Raw genomic sequence first — 24,395 nt, 5'->3', positions numbered from 1 at the left:
TACAGTTCATGAACCCTTTGTACTAAAAGCACAAGTATGATCTCATTTGAAAGCTGACACCTGGCAGTTTATTGTAAATGTAGAATTAATTATTGTCATGATGAAAAAAATTGTTATAAATAGCTTCAAAGTTTTGTAAAGTTATTAGAAATTATTTTTTATGAAACATCCTCATGAAAATAAAATTGAAGTTGGCACTGTAGCAATCTAGAAATGCACTACAGCTAAAGCCATATGTCTAAACATTCTATGTTTAAAATCTGAAGATAATAAGTCCAAAACTCTGGATTTAGGTAAATGTTTTTCAAGACCATGTCAAATGACTTTATTTTTAACGTCCTGGAATGTCACATGATCATGGCTCTTCTTCATGTTCCATATATGGACTATTATTGTGCATGTAGCGCCCTCAGGCTGCTGGTATGAATTAAAAACACAGTATCAGAGTATCTAAGCGCTCATAAAGATTACATCGACACATTTGGGTATAAATTCAATAAATATTATTCTTGTCTATAGAAATCTGATGTAAATCTATGAGAATATATCAATATTTCTCCAAATCTGCACATTTCTGAGCTAAAGCCCTGAGGGACGTTGTTTTGTGTATCGCTGTCATGACCGACAGCACGGGAGTTTTTTTATGAATGAAAGCGGCTGACGCGCATAATTCATATTAAAGGTATCGACTCATTTTTTCATTTCATAACTCCTGACACAAATTAAGAAATGACCGTCGCTATAAGTTTCTCAGAATACAATAGTGGTCAAATACTGAAACTTGAGTCTTATATCTTTTTAATTATGTATAGTTTGTCAAGGTATAACATTAAATCTGATAGTAACTTTGAACTATATATATAAAAACACCGCTTCAGTGCGCCGACGCACTGGCAACGGTTAACAGGTTAAATGCACGAGCTCCTCAAAGTTGGAAGGATTCTGATTGGCTGTCAATGTATTTATCGCTCTTCAGCTGAAAAAAAGTGACTCTGGAAGTGATTCCTGCGATACGTGGCGCTAGTTGTGGTGTGGAATCTGCTATTCTTGTACATTTAGAGCGATTTCAACAACTGTATCGTCATCATCCTTGGTCTGAATGGGCCTCAGGGCCTGTTTTAGGGGTGCAACGGATCGCAGGTGATCGTGGTCTGTCCGGATCAGCTTACCCCCACGGTTCGACACGCGTGATTCACGGATTAACTGCTGAGTTTAACCATCACAGAGTGAAAGTTTATCATTTGGACGTGTTTTGTCTTGCCAATTTACACATCTAAACGCGTAAGAAGAGGCGAAATCAGGTCTGCACGTTCAGACAGTGCTCGAACACCGACTTCATTCCTATTTCTTGCGTTTCCTTGCTCTTTAAGGGACAGCAGTCTAATATTCCTACTGTCGTCTGTCATTAATGTTAATAAAACAACACAATACTGCTTTAACTAAGATGAACCTATATTTAATTTCTAAAGTGAACAAATAGTGTTATTTGACATTTAGGCTTAATTATTAATTTCTGTATATGAACACTACTGTTAGACTTTGTTATTTGGTATTCATCTCTGCTTGTAATTTCTTATTTTACTGTTCACTTGTTATTAATAATGTTTGAACTTTATCAGTTAGGCTAGTAGTTTCTGCTGTGGTATTGAAGTACTTCAGGTGAGCTTTAAGTAATAAATGAAAAGCAAAGGTACATCTCCCCTGTTTGTGTAGGTATATGTGTATATGTCACGTCACATACAATATTTATTAATATTTTTTTGCTGATCCGAAAAACGATCCGTGGCTCAAAAACCGTAAATGATCTGAACCGTGTGTTCTGTGATCCGTTGCACCACTACCTGTCTCGCACCGCATGTTAAAGCAGTGTGTGTTTCTCAGACAGCAATAAGAGTAGAGAATCAGCTCAAGGTCTTTATTAGCAGAGAAAATGACACAAAACTCAGAACAGTGGACTCATCCGAACACTGTTTATTCAGTTAATCCAGATTATTCATATTCATGCACGTTTAGATGTAAATGTGTTCTTCTCCTCACATAAATGAGATTTTGTGCCAATAGATGTGATTAGATCGATACTCAGTGAGTCGAACTCTAATGCGATAAGCATGTTAGTAGTGTCCTCGTCTCTGTGAGTGTGTCAGCGTGAGGCGAGTCTGCTGTGGTGTTTACGCTGCGTGTAAGGTGTGTGTGTGTGAGCTGCTGTCTAACGGGCTAAACGCTCATGTCGTTAAAGGTGGGGGATTTCGGAGACACGAACAACTGGCCGACGCCTGGAGAGATCGCCACCAAGGAGGTTCAGGTAAGAGCGCGCTACCAGACCGGGTCTCTGCTGTTCTCCATCTACACCTGATCAAAGCTCAGTCCTGACGTTACAGGGTTCGTAAAGGGGCTTAGAGTGCTTGAGTTTGACTTTTGGAAGTTTAAGTCCTGAAAAACCCTTGAAAACAGACAATTTTGTGAAGAAGTCCTTAAAGGGCTTGAGTTCTTGAAAGACAATATATGGGAAATTTAGGTAAAATTTTATTGATAAAACAAAAATTAAACCTGCAGTTTTCTTGGCTATGAGTGTGATATTGCTCATAAATATCAAGTATGTAATACCGCTTTCATTCTTCAGCTCAATCATATATTCATGGGTGAAAACATCAGTTTGAAAGAGGAAAGCGATATCTTTGTCAGTGTCCTTTCAGTGGTTAAAGTTTCCACAGTCATTGCATCTGCTGCACTTTATTTGTACCATTTAGTTTTAATAGTTTATTTTATGATCTATTTACCTTTTGTAGAATTTAAAAGAGAATCAAGAAAGATATTGTTTGATAAATTAGATCTCTAATTGTAGTCCTTGAAAACAAAACTAAAAAGTAGTGCTTAAAGTCCTTTGATTTTACAGTATTTGTGCGAACCCTGAACTTAGTGCTTGTTTTAGGCTACAACACGTGCAAAATATTGTCCTTTAGGGGGAAAGGTGGGATTCATCATTAAAATTGGCTTTATAAAGATGGTTTCCTTTTCATAAAGAGCCCATCTAGAGTAAAGTCAGACGAGTTTGTGAAAATGCCCCAATGTGATTGTTTTTACTCCTCTTGATGAACATGTCAGGTTGTGAAGAAGTCGGCGGTCAAACGAGAGTCCAAGGGAAAGAGGGAGAATGAAGAGAGCAAAGAAAACCTCAAAGCCAAATCGGACGACTCTGGAGAAGAGAAGAACACTGACGAGGAGTCGCAGAAGAACGGACACAAAAAGAGAGGTGTTTAACGCCAGATCCTTTACTAGAGCCCGAGAGGGAGGAAGTGAACGCTCTTATCGGCTCACTTCAGAATTAACATTTCCTGATAATCTACTCTCCTCCACGTCATCCGAGATGTCCATGTCTTTCTTTCTTCAGTGGAAAAGAAATTAAGGTTTTTGAGGAAAACACTCCAGGATGTTTCTCCATATAGTGTCTTCAATGGGGTCCAACGGGTCGAAGGTCCAGATGTGAGTTTCAGTGCAGCTTCAAAGTCTCGACACGATCCAGCCGAGGAATAAGAGTCTTATCTAGACAAACCAGCCGACATTTTAGAACAAAATAAACATTTAGATACTTTTAATCACAAATGCTCATAGATCTGCGATGCGCCACACATTACGTAATCAGGTTGAAAGGTCACGCGTGTTCCGGTTCTGAAATGTAGAGTAGAGCGAAAAACTCATCTCATTTTCACTTCAAAATTGTCCAACATCGTTGTTTTACCTTTTAATTATTTATTTATTTATTTATTTATTTGTTTGTTAATGTTTTTACTTAGGCTAGTTTTTGCACGTTCGCTTGTAAACACTAGGTCAGTTCTTCGCCTACCGTGACCTTTGAACCTGATTGCGTAATGTGTGTCGCATCACAGCTAGTGCAAGACCAACATTTGTGATTAAAAGTATCTAAATGTTTATTTTGCTATAAATGTCGGCTGGTTTGTCTAGATCAGACTCTTATTCCTCGGCTGGATCGTGTCGGGACTTTAAAGCTGCACTGAAACTCACATCTGGACCTTCGACCCGTTGGACCCCATTGAAGACACTATATGGAGGAACATCCTGGAGTGTTTTCCTCAGAAACCTGCATTTCTTTTCCACTGAAGAAAGAAAGACATGGACATCTTGGATGATGAGGAGGAGAGTAGATTATCAGGAATTTCTTTCTTAAGTGAGCTAATCCTTAAAGATGTGTTATGAAATGAATGTGTGTAAAAAAACAAACTAATGATGGTGATGATGATGTTGTAGGAAATAAGCACAAGTGGGTTCCTCTAATGATCGAGGTGAAGTCTGAAGGTCCGCGCGAGCGCTCGGCCTCTCGGAACAACACGCGCCAGTTTGACGCTCATCGAATCCCCCCCGGCAGCAGGAACGACCTGAGAGGTATGCACTCGCTCTCTGCTCTCACTGGTGTACCTCCTGGCCACATCTGATGCAGTGAGACACGAACAGCCGTCACACATGATCAAACACACCTTTATCTTTCACTGGTGTACCTCCTGGCCACAGTAATTTAATTTCACATTATATGATTGTTTTGCAACCGCATAGCAACCACCCTCAGTACCTTAGCAACACCCTAGCAACCACCCAAAATACCCTAGGAACACCTTAGCAACAACCCAGACTACCCTACCAACCACATAGCAACCACCCTCAGTACCTTAGCAACACCCTAGCAACCACCCAAAATACCCTAGGAACACCATAGCAACCACCCTGAGTACCTTAGCAACCGCATAGCAACACTCTAGCAACCACCCTAAGTACCTTTACAACCACATAACACCCTAGTAACCACTCAGAATACCTTAGCAACTGCATAGCAACCCCTTAGCAACCAGTCAGAGTAGCCCATTAGACTCATTTAATATTTTATTTGTCTATCTATCTATCTGTCTGGCTTTTAAAACTACTAAACAAACTTTCAAACTGAAAACCTTCAAACTTCAAACTTTTTGGCTTGGCTTTTTCAAGCCAACTTAGTTTTTCTACAAACTTCTTTTATCTTGTATGATAAGCACACCCACTATCTAGATGCACACTAGTATAAACTATACTTTCAGCTCTGGAGAGCCGCTGTCAGTCAGCCAGTTGTACTGTACCCTAAATGCTGCGGATGAAAGGGAAACAGTCTTCAGAGAATAGGAGAATAGGACATAGGGATGATCACTACATAATCGAACTCCCTGCTCCCAGACTACCAGAACTCCTGACGTCACTGGTGTCAGTGGCAGGCACACCAACAGCTCTTTTGATGTGTGTGTGTGTGTGTTTGCAGATTGGCACAGTGGGAAGTACGATCAGGAGTTGAGGGATGACCATGACGAGGTGTCGAGTGTGAAGAGCGAGGGCGCGCCGTACAGAGCCGGTGGCCGGGGCCGAGGCCGGGGTCGGGGACGAGGAAGAGGACGAGGAAGAGGCCGAGGTAATGAACTCTACCTTCATCTGCCGTTGATTGAGCAAACACTGAGTCCAGGCTCAAAGTCACGCTCGCAGAACATTACACCACTCGCTAAACCAGCAATGCTTGAGTCGCTCTGCCATTACCGTTTGGGTTTTAATGATTCCGATTCTTATTGATTCCTCATTTCAATAGATAAAAAAAAACAAAAAAAAAAACCTTGGATATCATTCGCATTTAGTCTTATTGCAAAACATGTAGTTGTGTCTGAATATCATGAACAAAATCCACAGGCTGAAGAACACTTACACAAGCAGCGTTTGCCTGTGGAGAAACAGCTAGCCGAACTAATATACATTTCAAACATTATTATAGACTCAGTAATTAAAAAAGAACAAATAAAACAATGAGCAGAAATTAGCAATCGCCACAGATAGATAAACTGAGCATAGATGCAGAGGTGTTTCAACATAGATACGATTGAAATAGTGTTTTAAGATTGTCAGGTTCAGAAACTGTGATCAAATGTAAAATAACACTGTACTTTATACATAAAATATACATTACGAACAGGAATGTGCATCGTTAAGGTTTTAACAGTATTACTACTCTCACCGATGCTCCTTATCCATCCGGCACTTTAACGGTATTCTTATCGGTTCTTTTTGTTATATTAAAAAAAAGGAAAAAAATAATAACTTAGAACATAATTAATATTGCTTTATATTTTGAGATGTAAAATAAAAAATAAATCTATATCACAAGAAAAAGCAATGCTTTAACAAAACAAATGAAACATGTACAGGCCTGATAGCGCTCCGGCGCCACGCCGGATTTCCGGCGTACAGACGTGTCTGCGAAAAAAAAAAAAAAAAAAAAAAAAAAAAAAAAACCCGTTCGCGTGAGAGGCGCTTTGCTTTCACTAAACCACACCAGTAAACTTCAGCCAATCGGTAATAGGGTAGGCAGGGGCTGGTCTTGGGTTTTGGCCAATCAGATTGATACAGCAGTCACTCCACGTGCGAATTTGTTTTGTGTTTCCCATACACTACGAATGTGTTTCCCACACTGGCAGCGCGAAACATAGCCAAAGTCATGGAGTGCAACTTTATGAAGCCAGGGGAAGACACCAAAGTTGTCGATAAAGGTGGATCAAACTTGACGAAAAAATTATCGCTAGCGAGCTCCAGTAGCTCGTGGCCTGATTTGAGGTAGCTCGCCAACAGGCTGTTCATATATCATATATCATAGTTCATATATCGCGTCTTTTGCACGCTCAAGTTCATTCAAATGTAGGCGCGCAGTAAGCGGTAATAAGCGCGCTCATAATTGAAGCGACGCGCTCGTTTTTTTCCATGTTTTTCGGCGGTGGAAATCCATTAGCCACTAAAACTTTTTTGTCGTTGTGGAGAGTGCAGAGCATGGTTGCATAGCAACGACAGACGCCACGGAAAAATCGGACCTAATTTTACTATTAATAATAGCCTAAAAGATAAGCTAAAGTGCATTGTAAATGTCAGTAATTTATCTTTTTTTTTACTCTTTCTTTTTATAAATAATCATTTAAAGTCTGAAATATGTGAGGTGTATCTTTTTATAAAAACAAATTTTGTCAAAACTTTTTGAACTTGTAACTTACATGTTAGTAGGCTATAACATGTTGCAAGACACTTTTAAAATCTGGCTATCATTTTTAATGGTATTATTTTAATGTTTATGTAAACAAAAAGTGCATATTGATGCTTTATTTGTTATTTGCTGTTTTTCGACATAAAACTTGGTGAATTGATTTCATTGTGTAGTATTAGTACTTTTTGAACAGGATTCTGTGATAACCGTGATCATTTTTGTCACTATAATCATGAAATGAAATGTTCATGCCATTTCATCTCTAGTTATGATCAACTGAAATCAACTAATTATGTGTTTTTTACAGTATAATATGCAAAGTACAATTTTCTATAAAAAAAAAAAATTATATCTGATTCTGTTCTTTTCTCTGACACGCGTTGTTGGGTCTGGAAGGTTACTAATGTGATTGCTTTATCTGTAAATTAAATAAATGCTTTTTCAATGACTGAATTCATTGAAATAAAATGAATTCTTTGATTTTAATATTTTTGGGCAATGAGTCGTAGGTCTTAAATTTAAATCTTTATGGTCTTAAAATGTCTTAAAAAGGTCTTAAATTTGACTTACTGAAACCTGCTACTGTAATATAGGCTTGTATTGGGTTTGTTCATCTCATGTCTGAATGATGTCCATTTATATCCACAAAAGTCACAAGACTCTATAATTTAAGGGACTATTTATCAAAATGTTCTCCTTGAGGAGCACACCCCTGGATCCCACTTGACAATTATGTTAATCAGGGCATATATCTTGGCTTAGGGGCCCGCGGCGCTTACCTCCCTGGGAAAAAAGTTCAGGCTCAGGATTTTTTTCTACTATCACCCCTGCATGTATGTTATGCAGAAGGGTCAGGCTTGTGTGTTTATATAGACAGGACACCAAACACAAAGCACAAACACACGGTCAAACAAACACAAGTATACAATAAAACAAATATATAAATTATATCCCCAGTGCTTTAATTTCAGTAATGTCTGACGTTACTGTTCAGGAGTAATATGGGCTAAAGACCTCTAATAAAGTCAGATGTAAAATAACACTGCATAGTTTATCACAGATAGATTAAAGTTATAAAAGCCAAAATTATTCATTCAAGAGCTGCGACTGATTCTCTCTTTGCCTTTTGTTGTTTGATTCGCATTAATGAGCAATCGTCAGCAGGGTTATTAGCCTGCTGCCTCTTTAAGAACAAATGCAGATCTAATCATTATTACACATCATATTTTCTCCCAACTATTTGCGTCCATTTAAGGCATAAACTGTATTTAAGTGAATAAACGGTTTTAAGTGAATCTCCAAGACGGCCATTTTGACACATTTGTGTGTATATTTGATGGTTTAGATGCGCACACGAAGCCCAATATATATATATGCGCTGCTTGTCTTGTTGCGGTGTGTTTCGGAGCGCGCGCCACATTAGGAACAGCGTCTAGTGCCTCGATTTTGGTACTTTTAATAGCCTTTTATTATCAAACGCGTCCCGCAGTTTAGCAGCAGTATAGACTACAGTTTACAGCAATCACGATCGTGCAGATTCTGGCGTTACGTTAGGGCTTTAGGGAGAAGGACAGAGCACCGCTGTGAAGGGAAGGAAGCCGCGGTCAGAATGCGGCTTTAGTTTTTAATGGTTATACCTCAAATATCTTCTTTTTTATAATCATTGGAAGCCAAAATTAGTTTAATATCAAAGATCTAAAGTGTAACCGGTTGAATGTTTAGTTCTGTCCTCATCGTCACTCATTAAGCAGAGCTGCTGTGTTGTGCTCGCCGTGGCTCCACGTGAAAGATCTCACTCACTCTCACTCACTCACTCACTCACTCACTCACTCACTCACTCACTCACTCACTCACTCACTCACTCACTCACTCACTCACTCACACTCACTCACTCACTCTCACTCTCTCACTCACTCACTCTCACTCTCTCACTCACTCTCTCTCTCACTCACTCACTCACTCACTCTCACTCACTCACTCTCACTCACTCTCTCACTCACTCACACACACTCACTCACTCACTCTCACTCACTCACTCACTCACTCACTCACTCACTCACACACACACACTCACTCACACTCACTCACTCACACTCACTCACTCACTCACTCACTCACTCTCTCTCTCTCTCTCTCTCTCTCACTCACTCACTCACTCACACACTCTCTCTCTCTCTCTCTCTCTCTCTCTCTCTCTCTCTCACACACACACACACACACACTTTCTCTCTCTAGCAAAAATGCATCACAGACAAATGGTTCAATATAGAAGTGGCTGGTGAGATTAAATTTGCAAGATAATAATTTCTTAATAGTAATAATAAATAGCTTGTGCACTTTCTTAATTTCTCCAGTACCGACAGCAGAACCGATAACGTCCGAGCTTATCGATCCAGCGGTCTTTCATAATTCAGCACCGGGGCCCGTTTAATACCGGGTTTCGATACCCATCCCTAATTACAATTATAGTTACAGTTATTCAGTCAAGAACAGCGAGTGAATTTTCTGTGTTCTGTTGTGTGATTAGTGTCATTATAGAGACAGCAGGAATATTAGGCTACTGTCCCTTTAAAGGGATAGTTCGCCCAAAAATGATATTTAGCCCATATTTCGACCGCGACCGGAAGCCAGTTATTTTCGTTTATAAAGTTTTAAATATGTATATTTTTACGACAAAACCGCACGGATTACCCTCAGAAGGCCTTCGTTTCTCCCCCTGGAGCCGGATGGATTACTTTTGTGAAGGATGCATGCACATTTGCGGACTTCAACGAGCTGGACCCCATAGCTTCACACTATAACCACTGAAAGATCTAAGACATTTTCTAAAATAACTGAAAATGTGTTCGTCTGAAAAAAGATTGACATATACATCTCGAACAGCTTGAGGGTGAGTAAATCATGGCTTAAATATCATTTTTGGGCGAACTATCCCTTTAAGAGCTGCACATATCCAATACACTGATACACATGAAAACAGTCTCTCACACTTGAATGGTTTAAAGTCATTGAAATGCTCACGAAGGAATCGATAAGAGGAATCAAAATTAAAATTAAAATTTTAAAACAAGTATTCGATTCCAGAATTGGGATCCATTTTCGATTCCCAGCCCTAATTATGATTTTAGGGGTCGACCAGTATGGGTTTATTTGATGGGCGACGCTGATATCGTTGAGAGCAGGGAGACTGATATATAAAAACACCTGCAAACAATTGCTGAAGTTACATTTATATTAATCTTACATATATTTACTAAAATAGAAATAAGTAAATGGGAAAAAATTTGAAATGAAAGAAATTGTTATAGTGCTATTTTAACCTGTTAAGCTGCAACCCCACTTTTGAAAAATCCCAAGAAATGACATACCCAAACTGAAACAGATACAGTTCATGAACCCTTTGTACTAAAAGCACAAGTATGATCTCATTTGAAAGCTGACACCTGGCAGTTTATTGTAAATGTAGAATTAATTATTGTCATAATGACAAAAATTTTTATAAATAGCTTCAAAGTTTTGTAAAGTTATTAGAAATTATTTTTTTATGAAATATCCTCATGAAAATAAAATTGAAGTTGGCACTGGAGCAATCTAGAAATGCACTACAGCTAATGCCACATGTCTAAACATTTTATGTTTAAAATCTTAAGATAATAAGTCCAAAACTCTGTATTTAGTGAAATGTTTTTCAAGACCATGTCATGTGACTTTATTTTGATTTGATGCTAAAATGCTACTGATGTTTATTGCCATCTTCTAACCATCTATCCAGTATATTTTCTTTATTGTTTTGTGGTGCAAACGAGCCCCATTCAGTCTCAATCTCCCCCTGCACACATTCACACCTCTCCAGCCTGGTTATGGCTGTAAATATGCATTTCTTTTGTCTGCATTATAGTTACTAACGACTGGCTATTCACAGGCTATTCATTATGGTTTCAGTCACCAATTTCTTTTCTCAAAGTTCACCCTTACATTTTAAACTGTATCTAATGCATTTCTTGAATAAATAAACATTTCAGGTAGCATTCAAAAAATAATAAAAATATAACTTCTAGGTGGCAGGTGCACCTAGGGCTAGCTAGCATGTTAGCTTAGCACACCATCAATACACGAGAATTTATGAGATTAAAACAATGTTTGTGCTTATAAACTTACTTTATAAAGCAAATCGAGTATTTTAAATAATTTTCTGTGATCTAATTTGGCTTCAGATAAAAAATCAGACAGAAAATATACTATTGGATAGTGTTCTGCACAACGATTCTATATAGATTAGCATTACATTATAAATATAATCTATTATTATGGAAATACCTGGCATGGATTGAAAAACACAGGTAACTCAAATATCATAGCAAACATGTTTATTGTCTTCAAAATGTCTGTATCTGCATGTTACAGCCATAGTTACAGCGCGATCTGTTGTTAGCTGTGTGTGTGTTCGAGGCTTCCTGGATTGTCACATGATTATGGCTCTTCTTCATGTTCTAATACTGTGCACAGGGCGGCGAGGGCGCCCTCAGGCTATTGGTATGAATTGAAAACACATTAACAGAGTATGCAAACGCTCATAATGATTACATCGACGCATTTGGGTATAAATTCAATAAATATTATTCCTGTCTATAGAAATCTGATGTAAACCTATGAGAATATATCAATATTTCTCCAAATCTGCAAATTTCTGAGCTAAAAGCCCTGAGGGACGTTGTTTTGTGTATCGCTGTCATGACGACAGCACGGAGTTTTTTATGAATGAAAGCGGCTGACGCGCATAATTCATATCAAAGGTATCGACTCATTTTTTCATTTCATAACTCCTGACACAAATTAAGAAATAACTGTCGCTATAAGTTTCTCAGAATACAATAGTGGTCAAATTCTGAAACTTGAGTCTTATATCTTTTTAATGATGTATAGTTTGTCAAGGTATAACATTAAATCTGATAGTAACTTTGAACTATATATAAATAAAACCGCTTCAGTGCGCCGACGCACTGGCAACGGTTAACAGGTTAAAGGTTCCTAATGTTGTTTTGGCGTCTCCTTACAACAGGCTCACATTCATCAAACATCAAAAACACTAACGTCCTCATAATCTCCACTGCAGCATCAGCTCTTTCCTCTCAGCGTCTGAAACGCTTCCATCGAGGATTCAGGCTCTAAGCCCCGCCTCTCTGAGAGCTGCTCTGCTCTAATTGGTCAGAAAGCAAACGCTCATTATCATATCTGAACCTCAGCTCTTGATCACAGAGATACGAACAGTAACGATGGCGTGGGTTTCAGCGTCTTCTCGACATGAACGCGAACCAAACTCTTCCAGTCTCAGATACTCTAGTGTTTGAGGGCGGGGCTAAGAGACGCTGCTCAGCCAATCAGACCATAAACTGGATTTTTGCAAATTAGTCACAAACCTACATATGCAGGAAGTGAGACTGACGACTCGTTTCAGGCGGTTCAGAATCGCTTCTTTCTTTGGGAGACAGACTTCACTTATCTGCAACTTTACAGACCTTCTACATTCACAATCAGCTCCATTACACACTACATGGGGGGTCACTTCTCGAAGCGTAATGAGGGCACTGTAATCGTGTGTTCCTGCTTGATTGTCCTGTTGTTGTCTCCTCAGGTCATTATGACTACTACTACGGCTATAAAGGCTTTGATGGAAAGGATGGAGCCTGTGGTCAGAAGTTCAACAGCACCGTGACGTACTATTATGACAACCTGAGCAGTAATGACCTGTACGCAGTGGACCATGACCTGCTCAAGGACTACATCAAGAGGCAGATGTGAGTAACACCGTCCGGCGAGAGCCACACGTTCCCTGAGGAATAGATGTACATCTGCGCTTATGCATATGACGGCTCAAAGGCAGTGTCAGAGAGCCGACAGTATTCATCATCTGTACTGTGCCAGGATAACTCCACAGCTCGATGAGGAAGCCAGCTAGAGACATGCAGTGTGTGTGTGTGTGTGTGTGTGTGTGTGTGTGTGTGTGTGTGAGAATACTTCAGTACTTCAACTTTTTTCTTAAATGTGTACGTGTGTATTTTTATATATATATATATATTTTTTTTAATCTTGGATGTGATTGAATCGTTGCCCAGCGCTAGTAATTAGTGATGTAATAGAGCTGCACGACTCTGGATACAGTGAGGATCACGGTTATATTGTTTAAAATAGAGATCACGGTTCAGGATGGACAACTACACAAAATAACATGTCATTTACTAGAGGTTCTGACAAAATGTTAATTGCTGCAGTCTATTTACAATATATTTATAAGTTGTATTGAGTGAATGATTCAACGACTCCCTCATAAAGACTTGGTTCCATTAGTGGACGAATCCGCGTTCTCGAACGAATCTGGCCTAATGTTTGTGTCCGCACTCGTCTGTGTGAGCTGTGGGAAACCACATGGACACACACTAATTGACAGGAATTATGACTGAGCGATTAGGTCATGATCGATGATCGATGATCTCCTGGACCCCTGAACCCCTGGACCAGTGTCTAAATATGATTTTTACCGGATACATTTTTATAAATGTGTGTATAGACATTTAATGACACATTTGTATAATAAAAAAGAGTTAAGTCTCTTATCGGTCGGATTTAATAAAATAACACGCATTATAGAGGCACTTCATATTTAGTGGTATTAGATGATATATTTATTTTTAATTGTGTTTAATAGATTACACCTTTATTATAACATTTGCAGACTTTTGCAACTTTTGTAAAAGTTGTTTTTAATGCATGTTTTTACACTGCTCTGACCAGCATTATAGAAGCAGTCGGTTCAGTTCCGCTAGGCAACCTTTTTGTTATAAAGTGCCATTTTTAGGTTTCCAAGTTCATCACTGTGCCACAACACACACATAGCCTATATATATACACACACACACACACACTCATATAAATACACAAACATTTTACATTTTCATAATAGCTTACACAGAAATAGTACAGAAATTTAAATATTTCTCTTGAAATTTGTTTGATTTAGATAGACAATTTAATAGTATTTATAACTCCTAACTAGAGATGCACCGATTACAATTTTCTAGGCCGATTCCGATTTCCCACTGAGTTTGACCTGCCGATACCGATTTCATTTTTTCTAACCACTTTACAGCACACACAAATATTTATTTTCTATATATTTTTTTTTTATAAAATATCATATCCTTTTACCCAGACTGAATAATAAAAACAAGTTTAAATGGGTAAATTTTATATAAATATTTTTGAGTCTTTTCTGACATAACCTACTCCAGTTCTTGTTAAAACACACTAGACATGCACATTCTGTGCATTTTGGGCACTTTTGTTTGAAATCATATTTATTTTGTCCATCAAAAGTGTGCTTTCACTTTAATTGAGCGTGAGCAGCGCAGACAAAATAGACTCGGCGGTGAAACCCGCGCTTCTCTGCTGCTCACGCGCCGCTCCTGCTCCCGGTGTGAATGCACTCACTGATTAACATGCACGGCGGAAAAAATATGCGTGAAACGGCCGTAATTCACGAGGTTTCCTACATGTGCGTTCCGTGTGCACGTGTGATGCTGATGTTGCGTGATGTTAATCATGGGGAGCCCGAGTGCATTTGACCGGCATAAAATCGGCATATGTCAGACTGACCGGCCGGTCGCCGGTTATGGCCGATCACGTAAAAAACGGCCAATTTCGGTCACCAGCGGATCAATCGGTGCATCTCTACTCCTAACTTAATAAATAAGCTTTTTTTTCACTATGAGGAATTATTACATCAAAATGTAGATCTGTGTGCAGGTAGACTACTATATCTGAATGAAATACATACACTTCTCTCGCATTTGCTTGCGTGCCAGCGATTAACCCTCTGGCACGCGTGCCTTAGGTTGCCGACTCCTGCGCTAGGCTGTGTGCGTGTGCTTCTCACTGGTGCTGAGGTGTTGTGTGTGTTTCCACAGTGAATATTACTTCAGCAGCGACAATCTGGAGAGGGACTTCTTCCTGCGCAGGAAGATGGATGAGGAGGGCTTCCTTCCGGTGTCTCTGATCGCCAGCTTCCACCGTGTGCAGGCGCTCACCACAGACGTCAGCCTCATACTGGAGGTGTGTCACACACACACACACACACACACACACACACACACACACACACACACACACACACACACACACCTGATCGCCAGCTTCCACCGCGTGCAGGCGCTCACCACAGACGTCAGCCTCATACTGGAGGTGTGTCACACACACACACACACACACACACACACACACGATCGCCAGCTTCCACCGCGTGCAGGCGCTCACCACAGACGTCAGCCTCATACTGGAGGTGTGTCTCACACACACACACACACACACACACACACACACACACACCTGATCGCCAGCTTCCACCGCGTGCAGGCGCTCACCACAGACGTCAGCCTCATACTGGAGGTGTGTCTCTCATACACACACACACACACACACACACACACACACACACGATCGCCAGCTTCCACCGCGTGCAGGCTCTCACCACAGACGTCAGCCTCATACTGGAGGTGTGTCTCACACACACACACACACACACACACACACACACACACACCTGATCGCCAGCTTCCACCGCGTGCAGGCGCTCACCACAGACGTCAGCCTCATACTGGAGGTGTGTCTCTCATACACACACACACACACACACACACACACACACACACGATCGCCAGCTTCCACCGCGTGCAGGCTCTCACCACAGACGTCAGCCTCATACTGGAGGTGTGTCTCTCATACACACACACACACACACACACACACACACACACACGATCGCCAGCTTCCACCGCGTGCAGGCGCTCACCACAGACGTCAGCCTCATACTGGAGGTGTGTCTCTCATATACACACACACACACACACACACACACACACACACACACGATCGCCAGCTTCCACCGCGTGCAGGCTCTCACCACAGACGTCAGCCTCATACTGGAGGTGTGTTTCTCATATACACACACACACACACACACACACACACACACACACACGATCGCCAGCTTCCACCGCGTGCAGGCTCTCACCACAGACGTCAGCCTCATACTGGAGGTGTGTTTCTCATATACACACACACACACACACACACACACACACACACACACGATCGCCAGCTTCCACCGCGTGCAGGCGCTCACCACAGACGTCAGCCTCATACTGGAGGTGTGTCTCTCATATACACACACACACACACACACACACACACACACACACACGATCGCCAGCTTCCACCGCGTGCAGGCTCTCACCACAGACGTCAGCCTCATACTGGAGGTGTGTTTCTCACACACACACACACACACACACACACACACACACACACACACACACACACACACACACACACACACACCTGATCGCCAGCTTCCACCGCGTACAGGCGCTCACCACAGACGTCAGCCTCATACTGGAGGTGTGTTTCTCACACACACACACACACACACACACACACACACACACACACACACACACACACACACACACACACACACACCTGATCGCCAGCTTCCACCGCGTGCAGGCGCTCACCACAGACGTCAGCCTCATACTGGAGGTGTGTCTCTCATACACACACACACACACACACACACACACACACACACACACACACACACGATCGCCAGCTTCCACCGTGTGCAGGCGCTCACCACAGACGTCAGCCTCATACTGGAGGTGTGTCTCACACACACACACACACACACACACACACACACACACACCTGATCGCCAGCTTCCACCGCGTGCAGGCGCTCACCACAGACGTCAGCCTCATACTGGAGGTGTGTCTCTCATACACACACACACACACACACACACACACACACACACACGATCGCCAGCTTCCACCGCGTGCAGGCTCTCACCACAGACGTCAGCCTCATACTGGAGGTGTGTCTCTCATACACACACACACACACACACACACACACACACACACGATCGCCAGCTTCCACCGCGTGCAGGCTCTCACCACAGACGTCAGCCTCATACTGGAGGTGTGTTTCTCACACACACACACACACACACACACACACACACACACACACCTGATCGCCAGCTTCCACCGCGTACAGGCGCTCACCACAGACGTCAGCCTCATACTGGGTGTGTTTCTCACACACACACACACACACACACACACACACACACACACACACACACACACACACACACACACACACACACACACACACACTGCTGCTGTAAGATCTACCGTGTCTGTAACTGATGTCTGCTCTTCTCTCAGGCCCTGAAGGACAGTAAAATAGTGGATATCACGGATATGAAAATCCGCTGCAAGGAGGAGCCGGAGAAATGGCCCCTGCCGGGCCTCGCTCTGCCTGACCAGTCGCAGACAGACTTCTCCCAGTTCATCAACTGCCCGGAGTTTGTTCCCAGGAACGTTGTGAACAAAAACACAGGTGAGCGCTGACTCGACGTGAGGGCCGTTCTGCGGTGTGTTTCCCGAAAGCAGCTTTAGCCAACGAACATTCACAAACAGCATCTCAGAGTTGTGTGTGTGTGTGTGTGTGTGTAACGACAGATCTCGAGCTGTGGTTAGAAGAAGAGTTTCTAGTGTTCATGACATGTGGACTCAAATCCTGATCTTGAGCAAAATAATCAAGCTGACATTCAGTGCAACCTGTGTCTTTAATTTACAATACATGCAAATGTAATTTACGTCTTTTAGCTTGTCAAGAGATTTAAAGTGTAGTTGTTGAAGAGTGTGTGTGTGTGTGTGTGTGTGAACGAGCTCTAGTGTGTGAGAACGAGTCTATGATTGAATCTGGAAATAAAGCAAAATAACTGAGAAACATGAGCAATAGTCCTCAGATGCCAGTAATTTATAGCAAAACATCTCGCATTAATTCAGTCTCAAACAGATTCATTAGTAGTTAATACTCCTCCACCTGTGTGACATCATTAACCAGCGTGGTTGAACGACCAATTTGTGACAATGCGGTTTCAGGAAACAGTCGAGACTAGCTAGTGGATTCTTCACTGATGCGTCGTGATAGTGAAGCACGAGTTACAGCGCTGTACGGGACACACACCCCTGACTGACCTTTGACCCCGACAGGTTCCCCGAGATCCTCCACACCCCAGCACCACAAGACTGATGACGTCAGCAACCTGAAGCTGATGCCCAAGGGCCTGTCCGCCAGTCTGCCGGATCTGGACTCGGAGTCGTGGATCGAGGTCAAGAAGAGGCCGAGGCCGTCACCCGCTCGACCCAAGGTAGGAGCAGCAGGTTTATGAAGGACTAGTTCACTTCAGAAATAACATTTCCTCATTTACTCTCCATCTCCACGTCATCCATCGGTTATTTTTTTGATTGGAAGAAGTTGGAAGATTATTTATGAGATCTTGGATGAGTGAGATTGGCCTGTTTTGTTATGGCCGGAGTATCCGAAGCTCGTGTAAAGACTCCGCCCTCTTCTGAACAAATCTGACGTGATCTGTGGGTATTTTGAGCTGAAATTTCAGACACATTCTGGGGACACCGTAGATTTATTACATCTGGTGAAGGGGGCGTAAAAGATCCCCTTAATGATTAGCTCTGTTGAACTGGAAAAGGCTCTTGAAGAGGAGTCGATTTCCCTGGATTGAATCGATTTCAACTGTTGAATCCACACCTCAGAATGAAGGGATTGATCATGTTCGGCCCTCCTGAACACTGGGTCGTTTGTCCCGCCACAATCAAAGGGACAGATGAGAAATTTGATTTATTTGTAGCAACAACTCTCCGTATGTTGAGTTGATGCAAAACCATGACATACCGTAGATGTAGTTGAGCTTTAATAGTTTAACAACGATTATCAGTTTAAAGTTTGGACTGGATATAGTGTTCCTCACATCTTACCAGAGATCCAGTGATCAGGGATATTGACATGCAGCAGGAATCGTATTTTCTGACATTAATATGAGCCTGATTTCAACACAAGGGAAATACATAAAGCAAGTTTGCCTGTGAACACTTTATATAAATACAATATAGGTCTAAATCCATGTGATCGCTAATATCAGTGTTATATATATATATATATATATATATATATATATATATATATATATATATATATATCTATATATATCATCATATCGTCCAGCCCTAAAACCTGTGTAGTCTTTTGTCAGTGTTTATTTAAAAACATCAAATTATGCAGAATATACGATGGTAAATATTTAATTGAGTTGTCAATACAATATATAAGGTATGATTTTACCTTGAATATTGACACACAAATGCCTGGATCCAGTTGTTTCTGTGAATCACAGCGACTCTGCACATACCTCAGATTTCTTGTCAAATCTAGTTGTTCAGTCAATCTCAAAGCTCTTTCCCGTTTTAGATGCATCTTGTGTGTTTTTAGCCTCTATAGCTGTCTGTTGGTGCCTGCAGCATCACTAACCCTCTGGTGGCGCTCGGCTGTCTTGCAGAAAGCAGATGTGGTGCGTTCGCCCGCTCAGACCGGCCCGGCGTCAGGCGAGGAGCAGGACGAGCCCGAGGAGCTGGACTTCATGTTCGACGAGGAGATGGAGCAGATCGACGGCCGGCGCAACACTTTCACCGACTGGTCGGATGAGGATTCGGACTGTGAAATCGATGATCGAGACGTCAACAAGATCCTGATCGTGACTCAGACGCCGCCGTACCTGCGCAAGCACCCAGGGGGAGACCGCACGGGGAACCACACCTCCAGGTCCAAGCTGAGCAGCGAGCTCGTGAAGGTCATCAACGACGGGCTGTACTACTACGAGCAGGACCTCTGGGACGACACGTACGAGCCCGAGTATGCCATGATCAAGGTGAGCTGGTTATTTATCTTGTGTTTTGGCATGTTTGAGCATTTCCAAATGATCAAAATCAGTAATAGAGAGAAAGGAGGATGATGTCCTACTGTAGTGCACTTTAAACTCGTCATAAAGGGGAGTTTCGCTGGTCTCTTCTCCTCTATTGTGTTGTATATGCGAGTGAAACACTTCTGGAGCAAGAACACATGTGGGCGGGGCTTGAGTGTGTCCGTGGGGAAATGATTGGATGGTTGTGGTTTGCTATTGGCTGATCTCATGTGAGTGACAGGTTATAGCCCCGCCCTCGTCATCAGAGAAGAGAAGAGATGCTGCAAGAAGTTATTCTGATTTAAGAATCAAGACTATTAAAACAATCCATAAATAGAATTGTCAGTTTTGATTTCATGGAGACTTTAAAGCGTTTTAGGCGGCTTGGCGAAGAGTTAAACTGTTAAAGTTAAAGGCGTTCCTTCAGTGTTTTCATCCACAACATTGATATATCTTAAAGTCTCCCTGTAGTCAATACGTTTGATCACTTAAAACTCATCTTTGATCACTAAAATTACATATTTAAATGTTTTTTCCTTAATGTCTTCGTGCCTTAACATATCTTGACTGTAACTCGACACCCTTGCCTCATTTAGTATACGCGGTTCTATGAATATGCAGATGAGCCCCGCCTCCACTCACTCACTCAGCTCAGAGATCCACTGGTTGACGATCACACGTTGATCTGATTGGTTACAAGGTAGTTTGTGACGTCAGAAACACCAGCGATTTCAAAGCGTGTTTCTGAGACTGTCTTTGGTTCACTGCAGTTTTAAGGAGGAAATACTCAGCAATGGTGTCGACTTATGAACTTACACATGCTTTGTCTTAAAGCAGATTAATAACACCACATAGACACAAACATTAACAGCTGGATTTACACCACAGGGGGACTTTTTATCAGTAGTGAAGGGTCATGTGACGTGGCAGAAATGTGTGCATTGATGTGTTATGAGCGGTGACAGCTGATCTGAGGTGGTGTGTGTGTGTGTTCATTGTGTCGACTGTCATGAGATGAGTTTAATTCTGTCAGATTCTGGGTGTGTGTCCATTCTCCAGTGCTGCTTTTCTTCTCGTGTGCGCAGAGAGTGTGTGCTTTAGCGCTGTGTTTCTGGACCCGGCCGGACAGAATGGTCTTCCACCAGAGTGTTTGTTGTGGTCTTTTGTGCTGTGCTCTTTGTGCCGCTCACGTGCGAGTCCTGGAAGGCCAGCAGAGCCGCTAGAAAAGCCAGATAGTGTTAGCTTGTTCAGTTTACTGCTGTTTGACTAGCAGCTCGGGGGTTCATGGCTCTTTTCGGCGCACAGGTACGAGCGAGATGTTGTGTATCCTCATGTGTTGCTGTTGTCAGTAAGTAGCATTACTGTTTGGCTTGTCGTTGTCCTGCTGGATTATATGGAGTGAGGATGACTGTGTGTGTGTGTGTTCTGGCTGTTGTGTTTCGACGGCATGTTGTTGTAACTCTTGTCTGTTTTCGCAACAGCAAGAAGTGGAGAACTTCAAGAAAGTGCACCTGATCAGCAGAGAGGAGTTTGACTGTCTGACCCCGGAGCCGCCCATCGACCCCCACCAGGAGGTTCCCCCGGGCCCGCCGAGACCCCAGCAGAGTGAGTGTGTTACTGCACCGGGACTGTGGTTCCTCACGGGTTAAAAAAATGAGTTCATTAATTTACATCCCAACGTTTCTAACAGTTACGTGTCTAAAACATTCAAATAACGTCTAATTTATGGGCAGTATAACCGGTTGTAAATTGACACACAACATTATAAGCTCAACATCCGCATCGAACAGTATGTGCATACTAGTGACGCTCCAATATCAACATTTTGGTCTATTATGATAATTCTTCATATTTGAAAGCCGATAACCGATATATATTGGCTGATAAATCTAAACTTGAATTTTATATAATTTTTGAGAGCTTGGTTACAAAAACAAAGATCTCGCCATCAAAAGCCACATCCCAAACACACAATTATAATGTTCTCATGATTATTTTATGTAGCTGATATGACACATGGTGCACTGAACTGTATTTTCCTTTTTTTTTTTTTTAAGTGATTCCAATCATATTTCAAGCAATTTAAAGCCATCACACCTGCTCAGCTGAAGGAAATAATCCATTATTTATTTATTATATTAAAAATAAACATATATTGGCCGATGCAGATACATCATGCATCCCTAGTGCATATGTATATTAATAATAGTTATTAGCCTCCTAATATAACATCTCACAGGTCTTCAACAGCGAGAACAGTGACTAGGGCTGTACTCAACCAAAGAAAATCTTGGTCGACTGAAGTCCTGAAATTTTCGACTAAAAATCGACTAAAATCGACTAAAAATGACGTTAGAAAAAAAAAACGTTAAATTAATTAGATGTGCACTGTGGGCAGTACTTGGTAGCCTTGTTGTCCGCCTAAATGAATTATAAATAAACATAAACAACTAGTAGGCTATTTGCAGTATATTAAATCGTTTTTGACCTAATTATTTTGCACTTAAATGAGTCTGACACTTGAGTCTGTCGGCTCTGACAGCGCTGCATCACGTGCACCTGCGCATTATCATAGCTTATGATTCCCGAAAATAGTACTATGTTGTCAACTAGTGATATCATCACAATAACTGTTGAGGAATATGCAACATAATTTAGACAATTATTTTTGTCATATGTTATAATAATAAGTTATTATTAGTCAGACACTATCATTTCACCGTGCATGTCCTCGCACCGAGCGAGGCTGATGAGCTTAACGTTAGCTTCGCAGCTGAGACACGAATAGACTATTAACTTAAAGCTTTTACTCTTAATAAACACAAAAGGCACGTCCACTTTAATAAAAAAAGAATATTTATTAAACAAACCAGATCAAGAGCAGAAACGAAATAAAGTGCATAACTGAAAAATAAAGCATCCTAGGCTCAAAACTAACACAACCAACAGCACAGCACAATTGCGCATTAGGCTCCAAATAAAAAATAAAAAATTTAGGTTATCACACTAAAACATTGAAATATGCAAATTTTGATATGTTCATAGCTTACTCAAAACAGACAGGGCAAGCTAACGCAGACAAGTGAGCTTACCACTTTTACAGTAGATAATATGTCATGTTTGTCGTCAAGCTGTGGAAAACTGTTGCTTGCAAACTTTGCATTCGACCTTTTTCCTGTTATCAATTTTAACAAAATGCTGCCACACTGTCGATTTCTTTGTTGTTGACATGTTAGAAGAGGACTGACTATTAAACGCTCTCACAATTAAATAAATAATATTCAGCATCAAACCTTCTACGCTCGACGCTCTCTCTTGGGTTGGACTAATCCAAAAAAGGTGAAAACAAGGGGGGTGTTTTGAAGACAGACTGTTACAGTGAAACAAGGGTATTCTGAAAACACCCCCATTAGCAGTTAGTGCTTTCCACTTGATGAAATGAGCGCGCCTCAGCGCGGCAAAACTGATGAAATAAACGCGGCAGAAAATCGACCAATCAGAATTTTGGTCGAACCAGAACGTATCGACCAACTAATCGACTAATCGACTAGGACAGTACAGCCCTAACAGTGACGGACCTGTACTCGCATCACTCTAACCGGCTCAAGAGTTGGTCATGAGCAACAGACCACATGAGTTCTGTCATCGTCCTCCGGCCTCATGATCTCTTCTCTCGCTGGTTTGAGTTAAACGCTCGATGGCTTCCGAGTAGTCCGTGCAAGCCTGTGTGAATAATCTATACAGCATGAACAAACTCGTAGCTTTTATAAGGGAAACTCGCAGATCTCTTCAACCCTGAAACCTTATGCAAGTTCATTTATTTGTTTGATGGTTTTGCATGCAGAATACGACGGTCTCTAGCACACATTTCCATCACTTGTATGCTGGGTAAAGCTAATCGTGGGATCAGGTCTGACTGAAGAAGAGGGAATTGTGATGACTCAGAAAATCATATTTTTCTTCTTGGGGATGTTTTCCTGTTTTTGCGTGTTGAACTCATTCTCAATACAGTGCAAAAATGAGTCCTCAAAAGCATCTTGTATGACTTGACCTTCTCCAAACCTGTCATGTGGGCTTTAACCTTGAGTGTTTTCTCTCCCATAGTCCCCACGGAAGCCTTGGCCAACAAGCTGTTCGGCGCCCCTGAACCGTCGGCCATCGCTCGCTCTCTCCCGACGACAGTGCCTGACTCGCCCAACTACCGCAGTGCCCGAACGCCCCGGACCCCCCGCACCCCCCGCCTGAAGGACCCCACGCAGACGCCACGCTTCTACCCCGTGGTGAAGGACGGCCGGCCTCTCGATGCCAAAGTGCGTATGAGCTCCGGTCCTGCTTAGAGAAGTTCACTTCAGAATTAACATTTCCTGATTATTTACTCTCACCCACATCATCCAATGTTCATGTCTTTCTCTCTTCAGTGGAAAAGAAATGCAGGTTTTTGAGGAAAACACTCCAGGATGTTCCTC

The 24,395-nt window shown here is 41.7% G+C and overlaps 1 protein-coding gene across 1 annotated transcript in view; it reads left to right on the top strand.

Moving 5' to 3' along the window:
- Positions 1–24,395, top strand: part of larp1 (La ribonucleoprotein 1, translational regulator) — a 42,995-nt gene that overhangs the window by 8,019 nt on the left and 10,581 nt on the right. Inside the window, exons 3-13 of the mRNA XM_084387325.1 lie at positions 2,237–2,302; positions 3,103–3,250; positions 4,264–4,398; positions 5,297–5,443; positions 12,681–12,843; positions 15,010–15,154; positions 17,333–17,507; positions 18,167–18,324; positions 19,528–19,896; positions 21,411–21,534; positions 24,034–24,239. Coding sequence (XP_084243451.1) covers positions 2,237–2,302; positions 3,103–3,250; positions 4,264–4,398; positions 5,297–5,443; positions 12,681–12,843; positions 15,010–15,154; positions 17,333–17,507; positions 18,167–18,324; positions 19,528–19,896; positions 21,411–21,534; positions 24,034–24,239 — 1,836 coding nt within the window. The remainder of the gene's footprint in view (positions 1–2,236; positions 2,303–3,102; positions 3,251–4,263; positions 4,399–5,296; positions 5,444–12,680; positions 12,844–15,009; positions 15,155–17,332; positions 17,508–18,166; positions 18,325–19,527; positions 19,897–21,410; positions 21,535–24,033; positions 24,240–24,395) is intronic.

The sequence above is a fragment of the Rutilus rutilus genome (assembly GCF_951802725.1).
Source record: "Rutilus rutilus genome assembly, chromosome: 18".
Taxonomy (NCBI): Eukaryota; Metazoa; Chordata; class Actinopteri; order Cypriniformes; family Leuciscidae; genus Rutilus; species Rutilus rutilus.
This window is presented reverse-complemented; position numbering and strand designations above follow the sequence as displayed.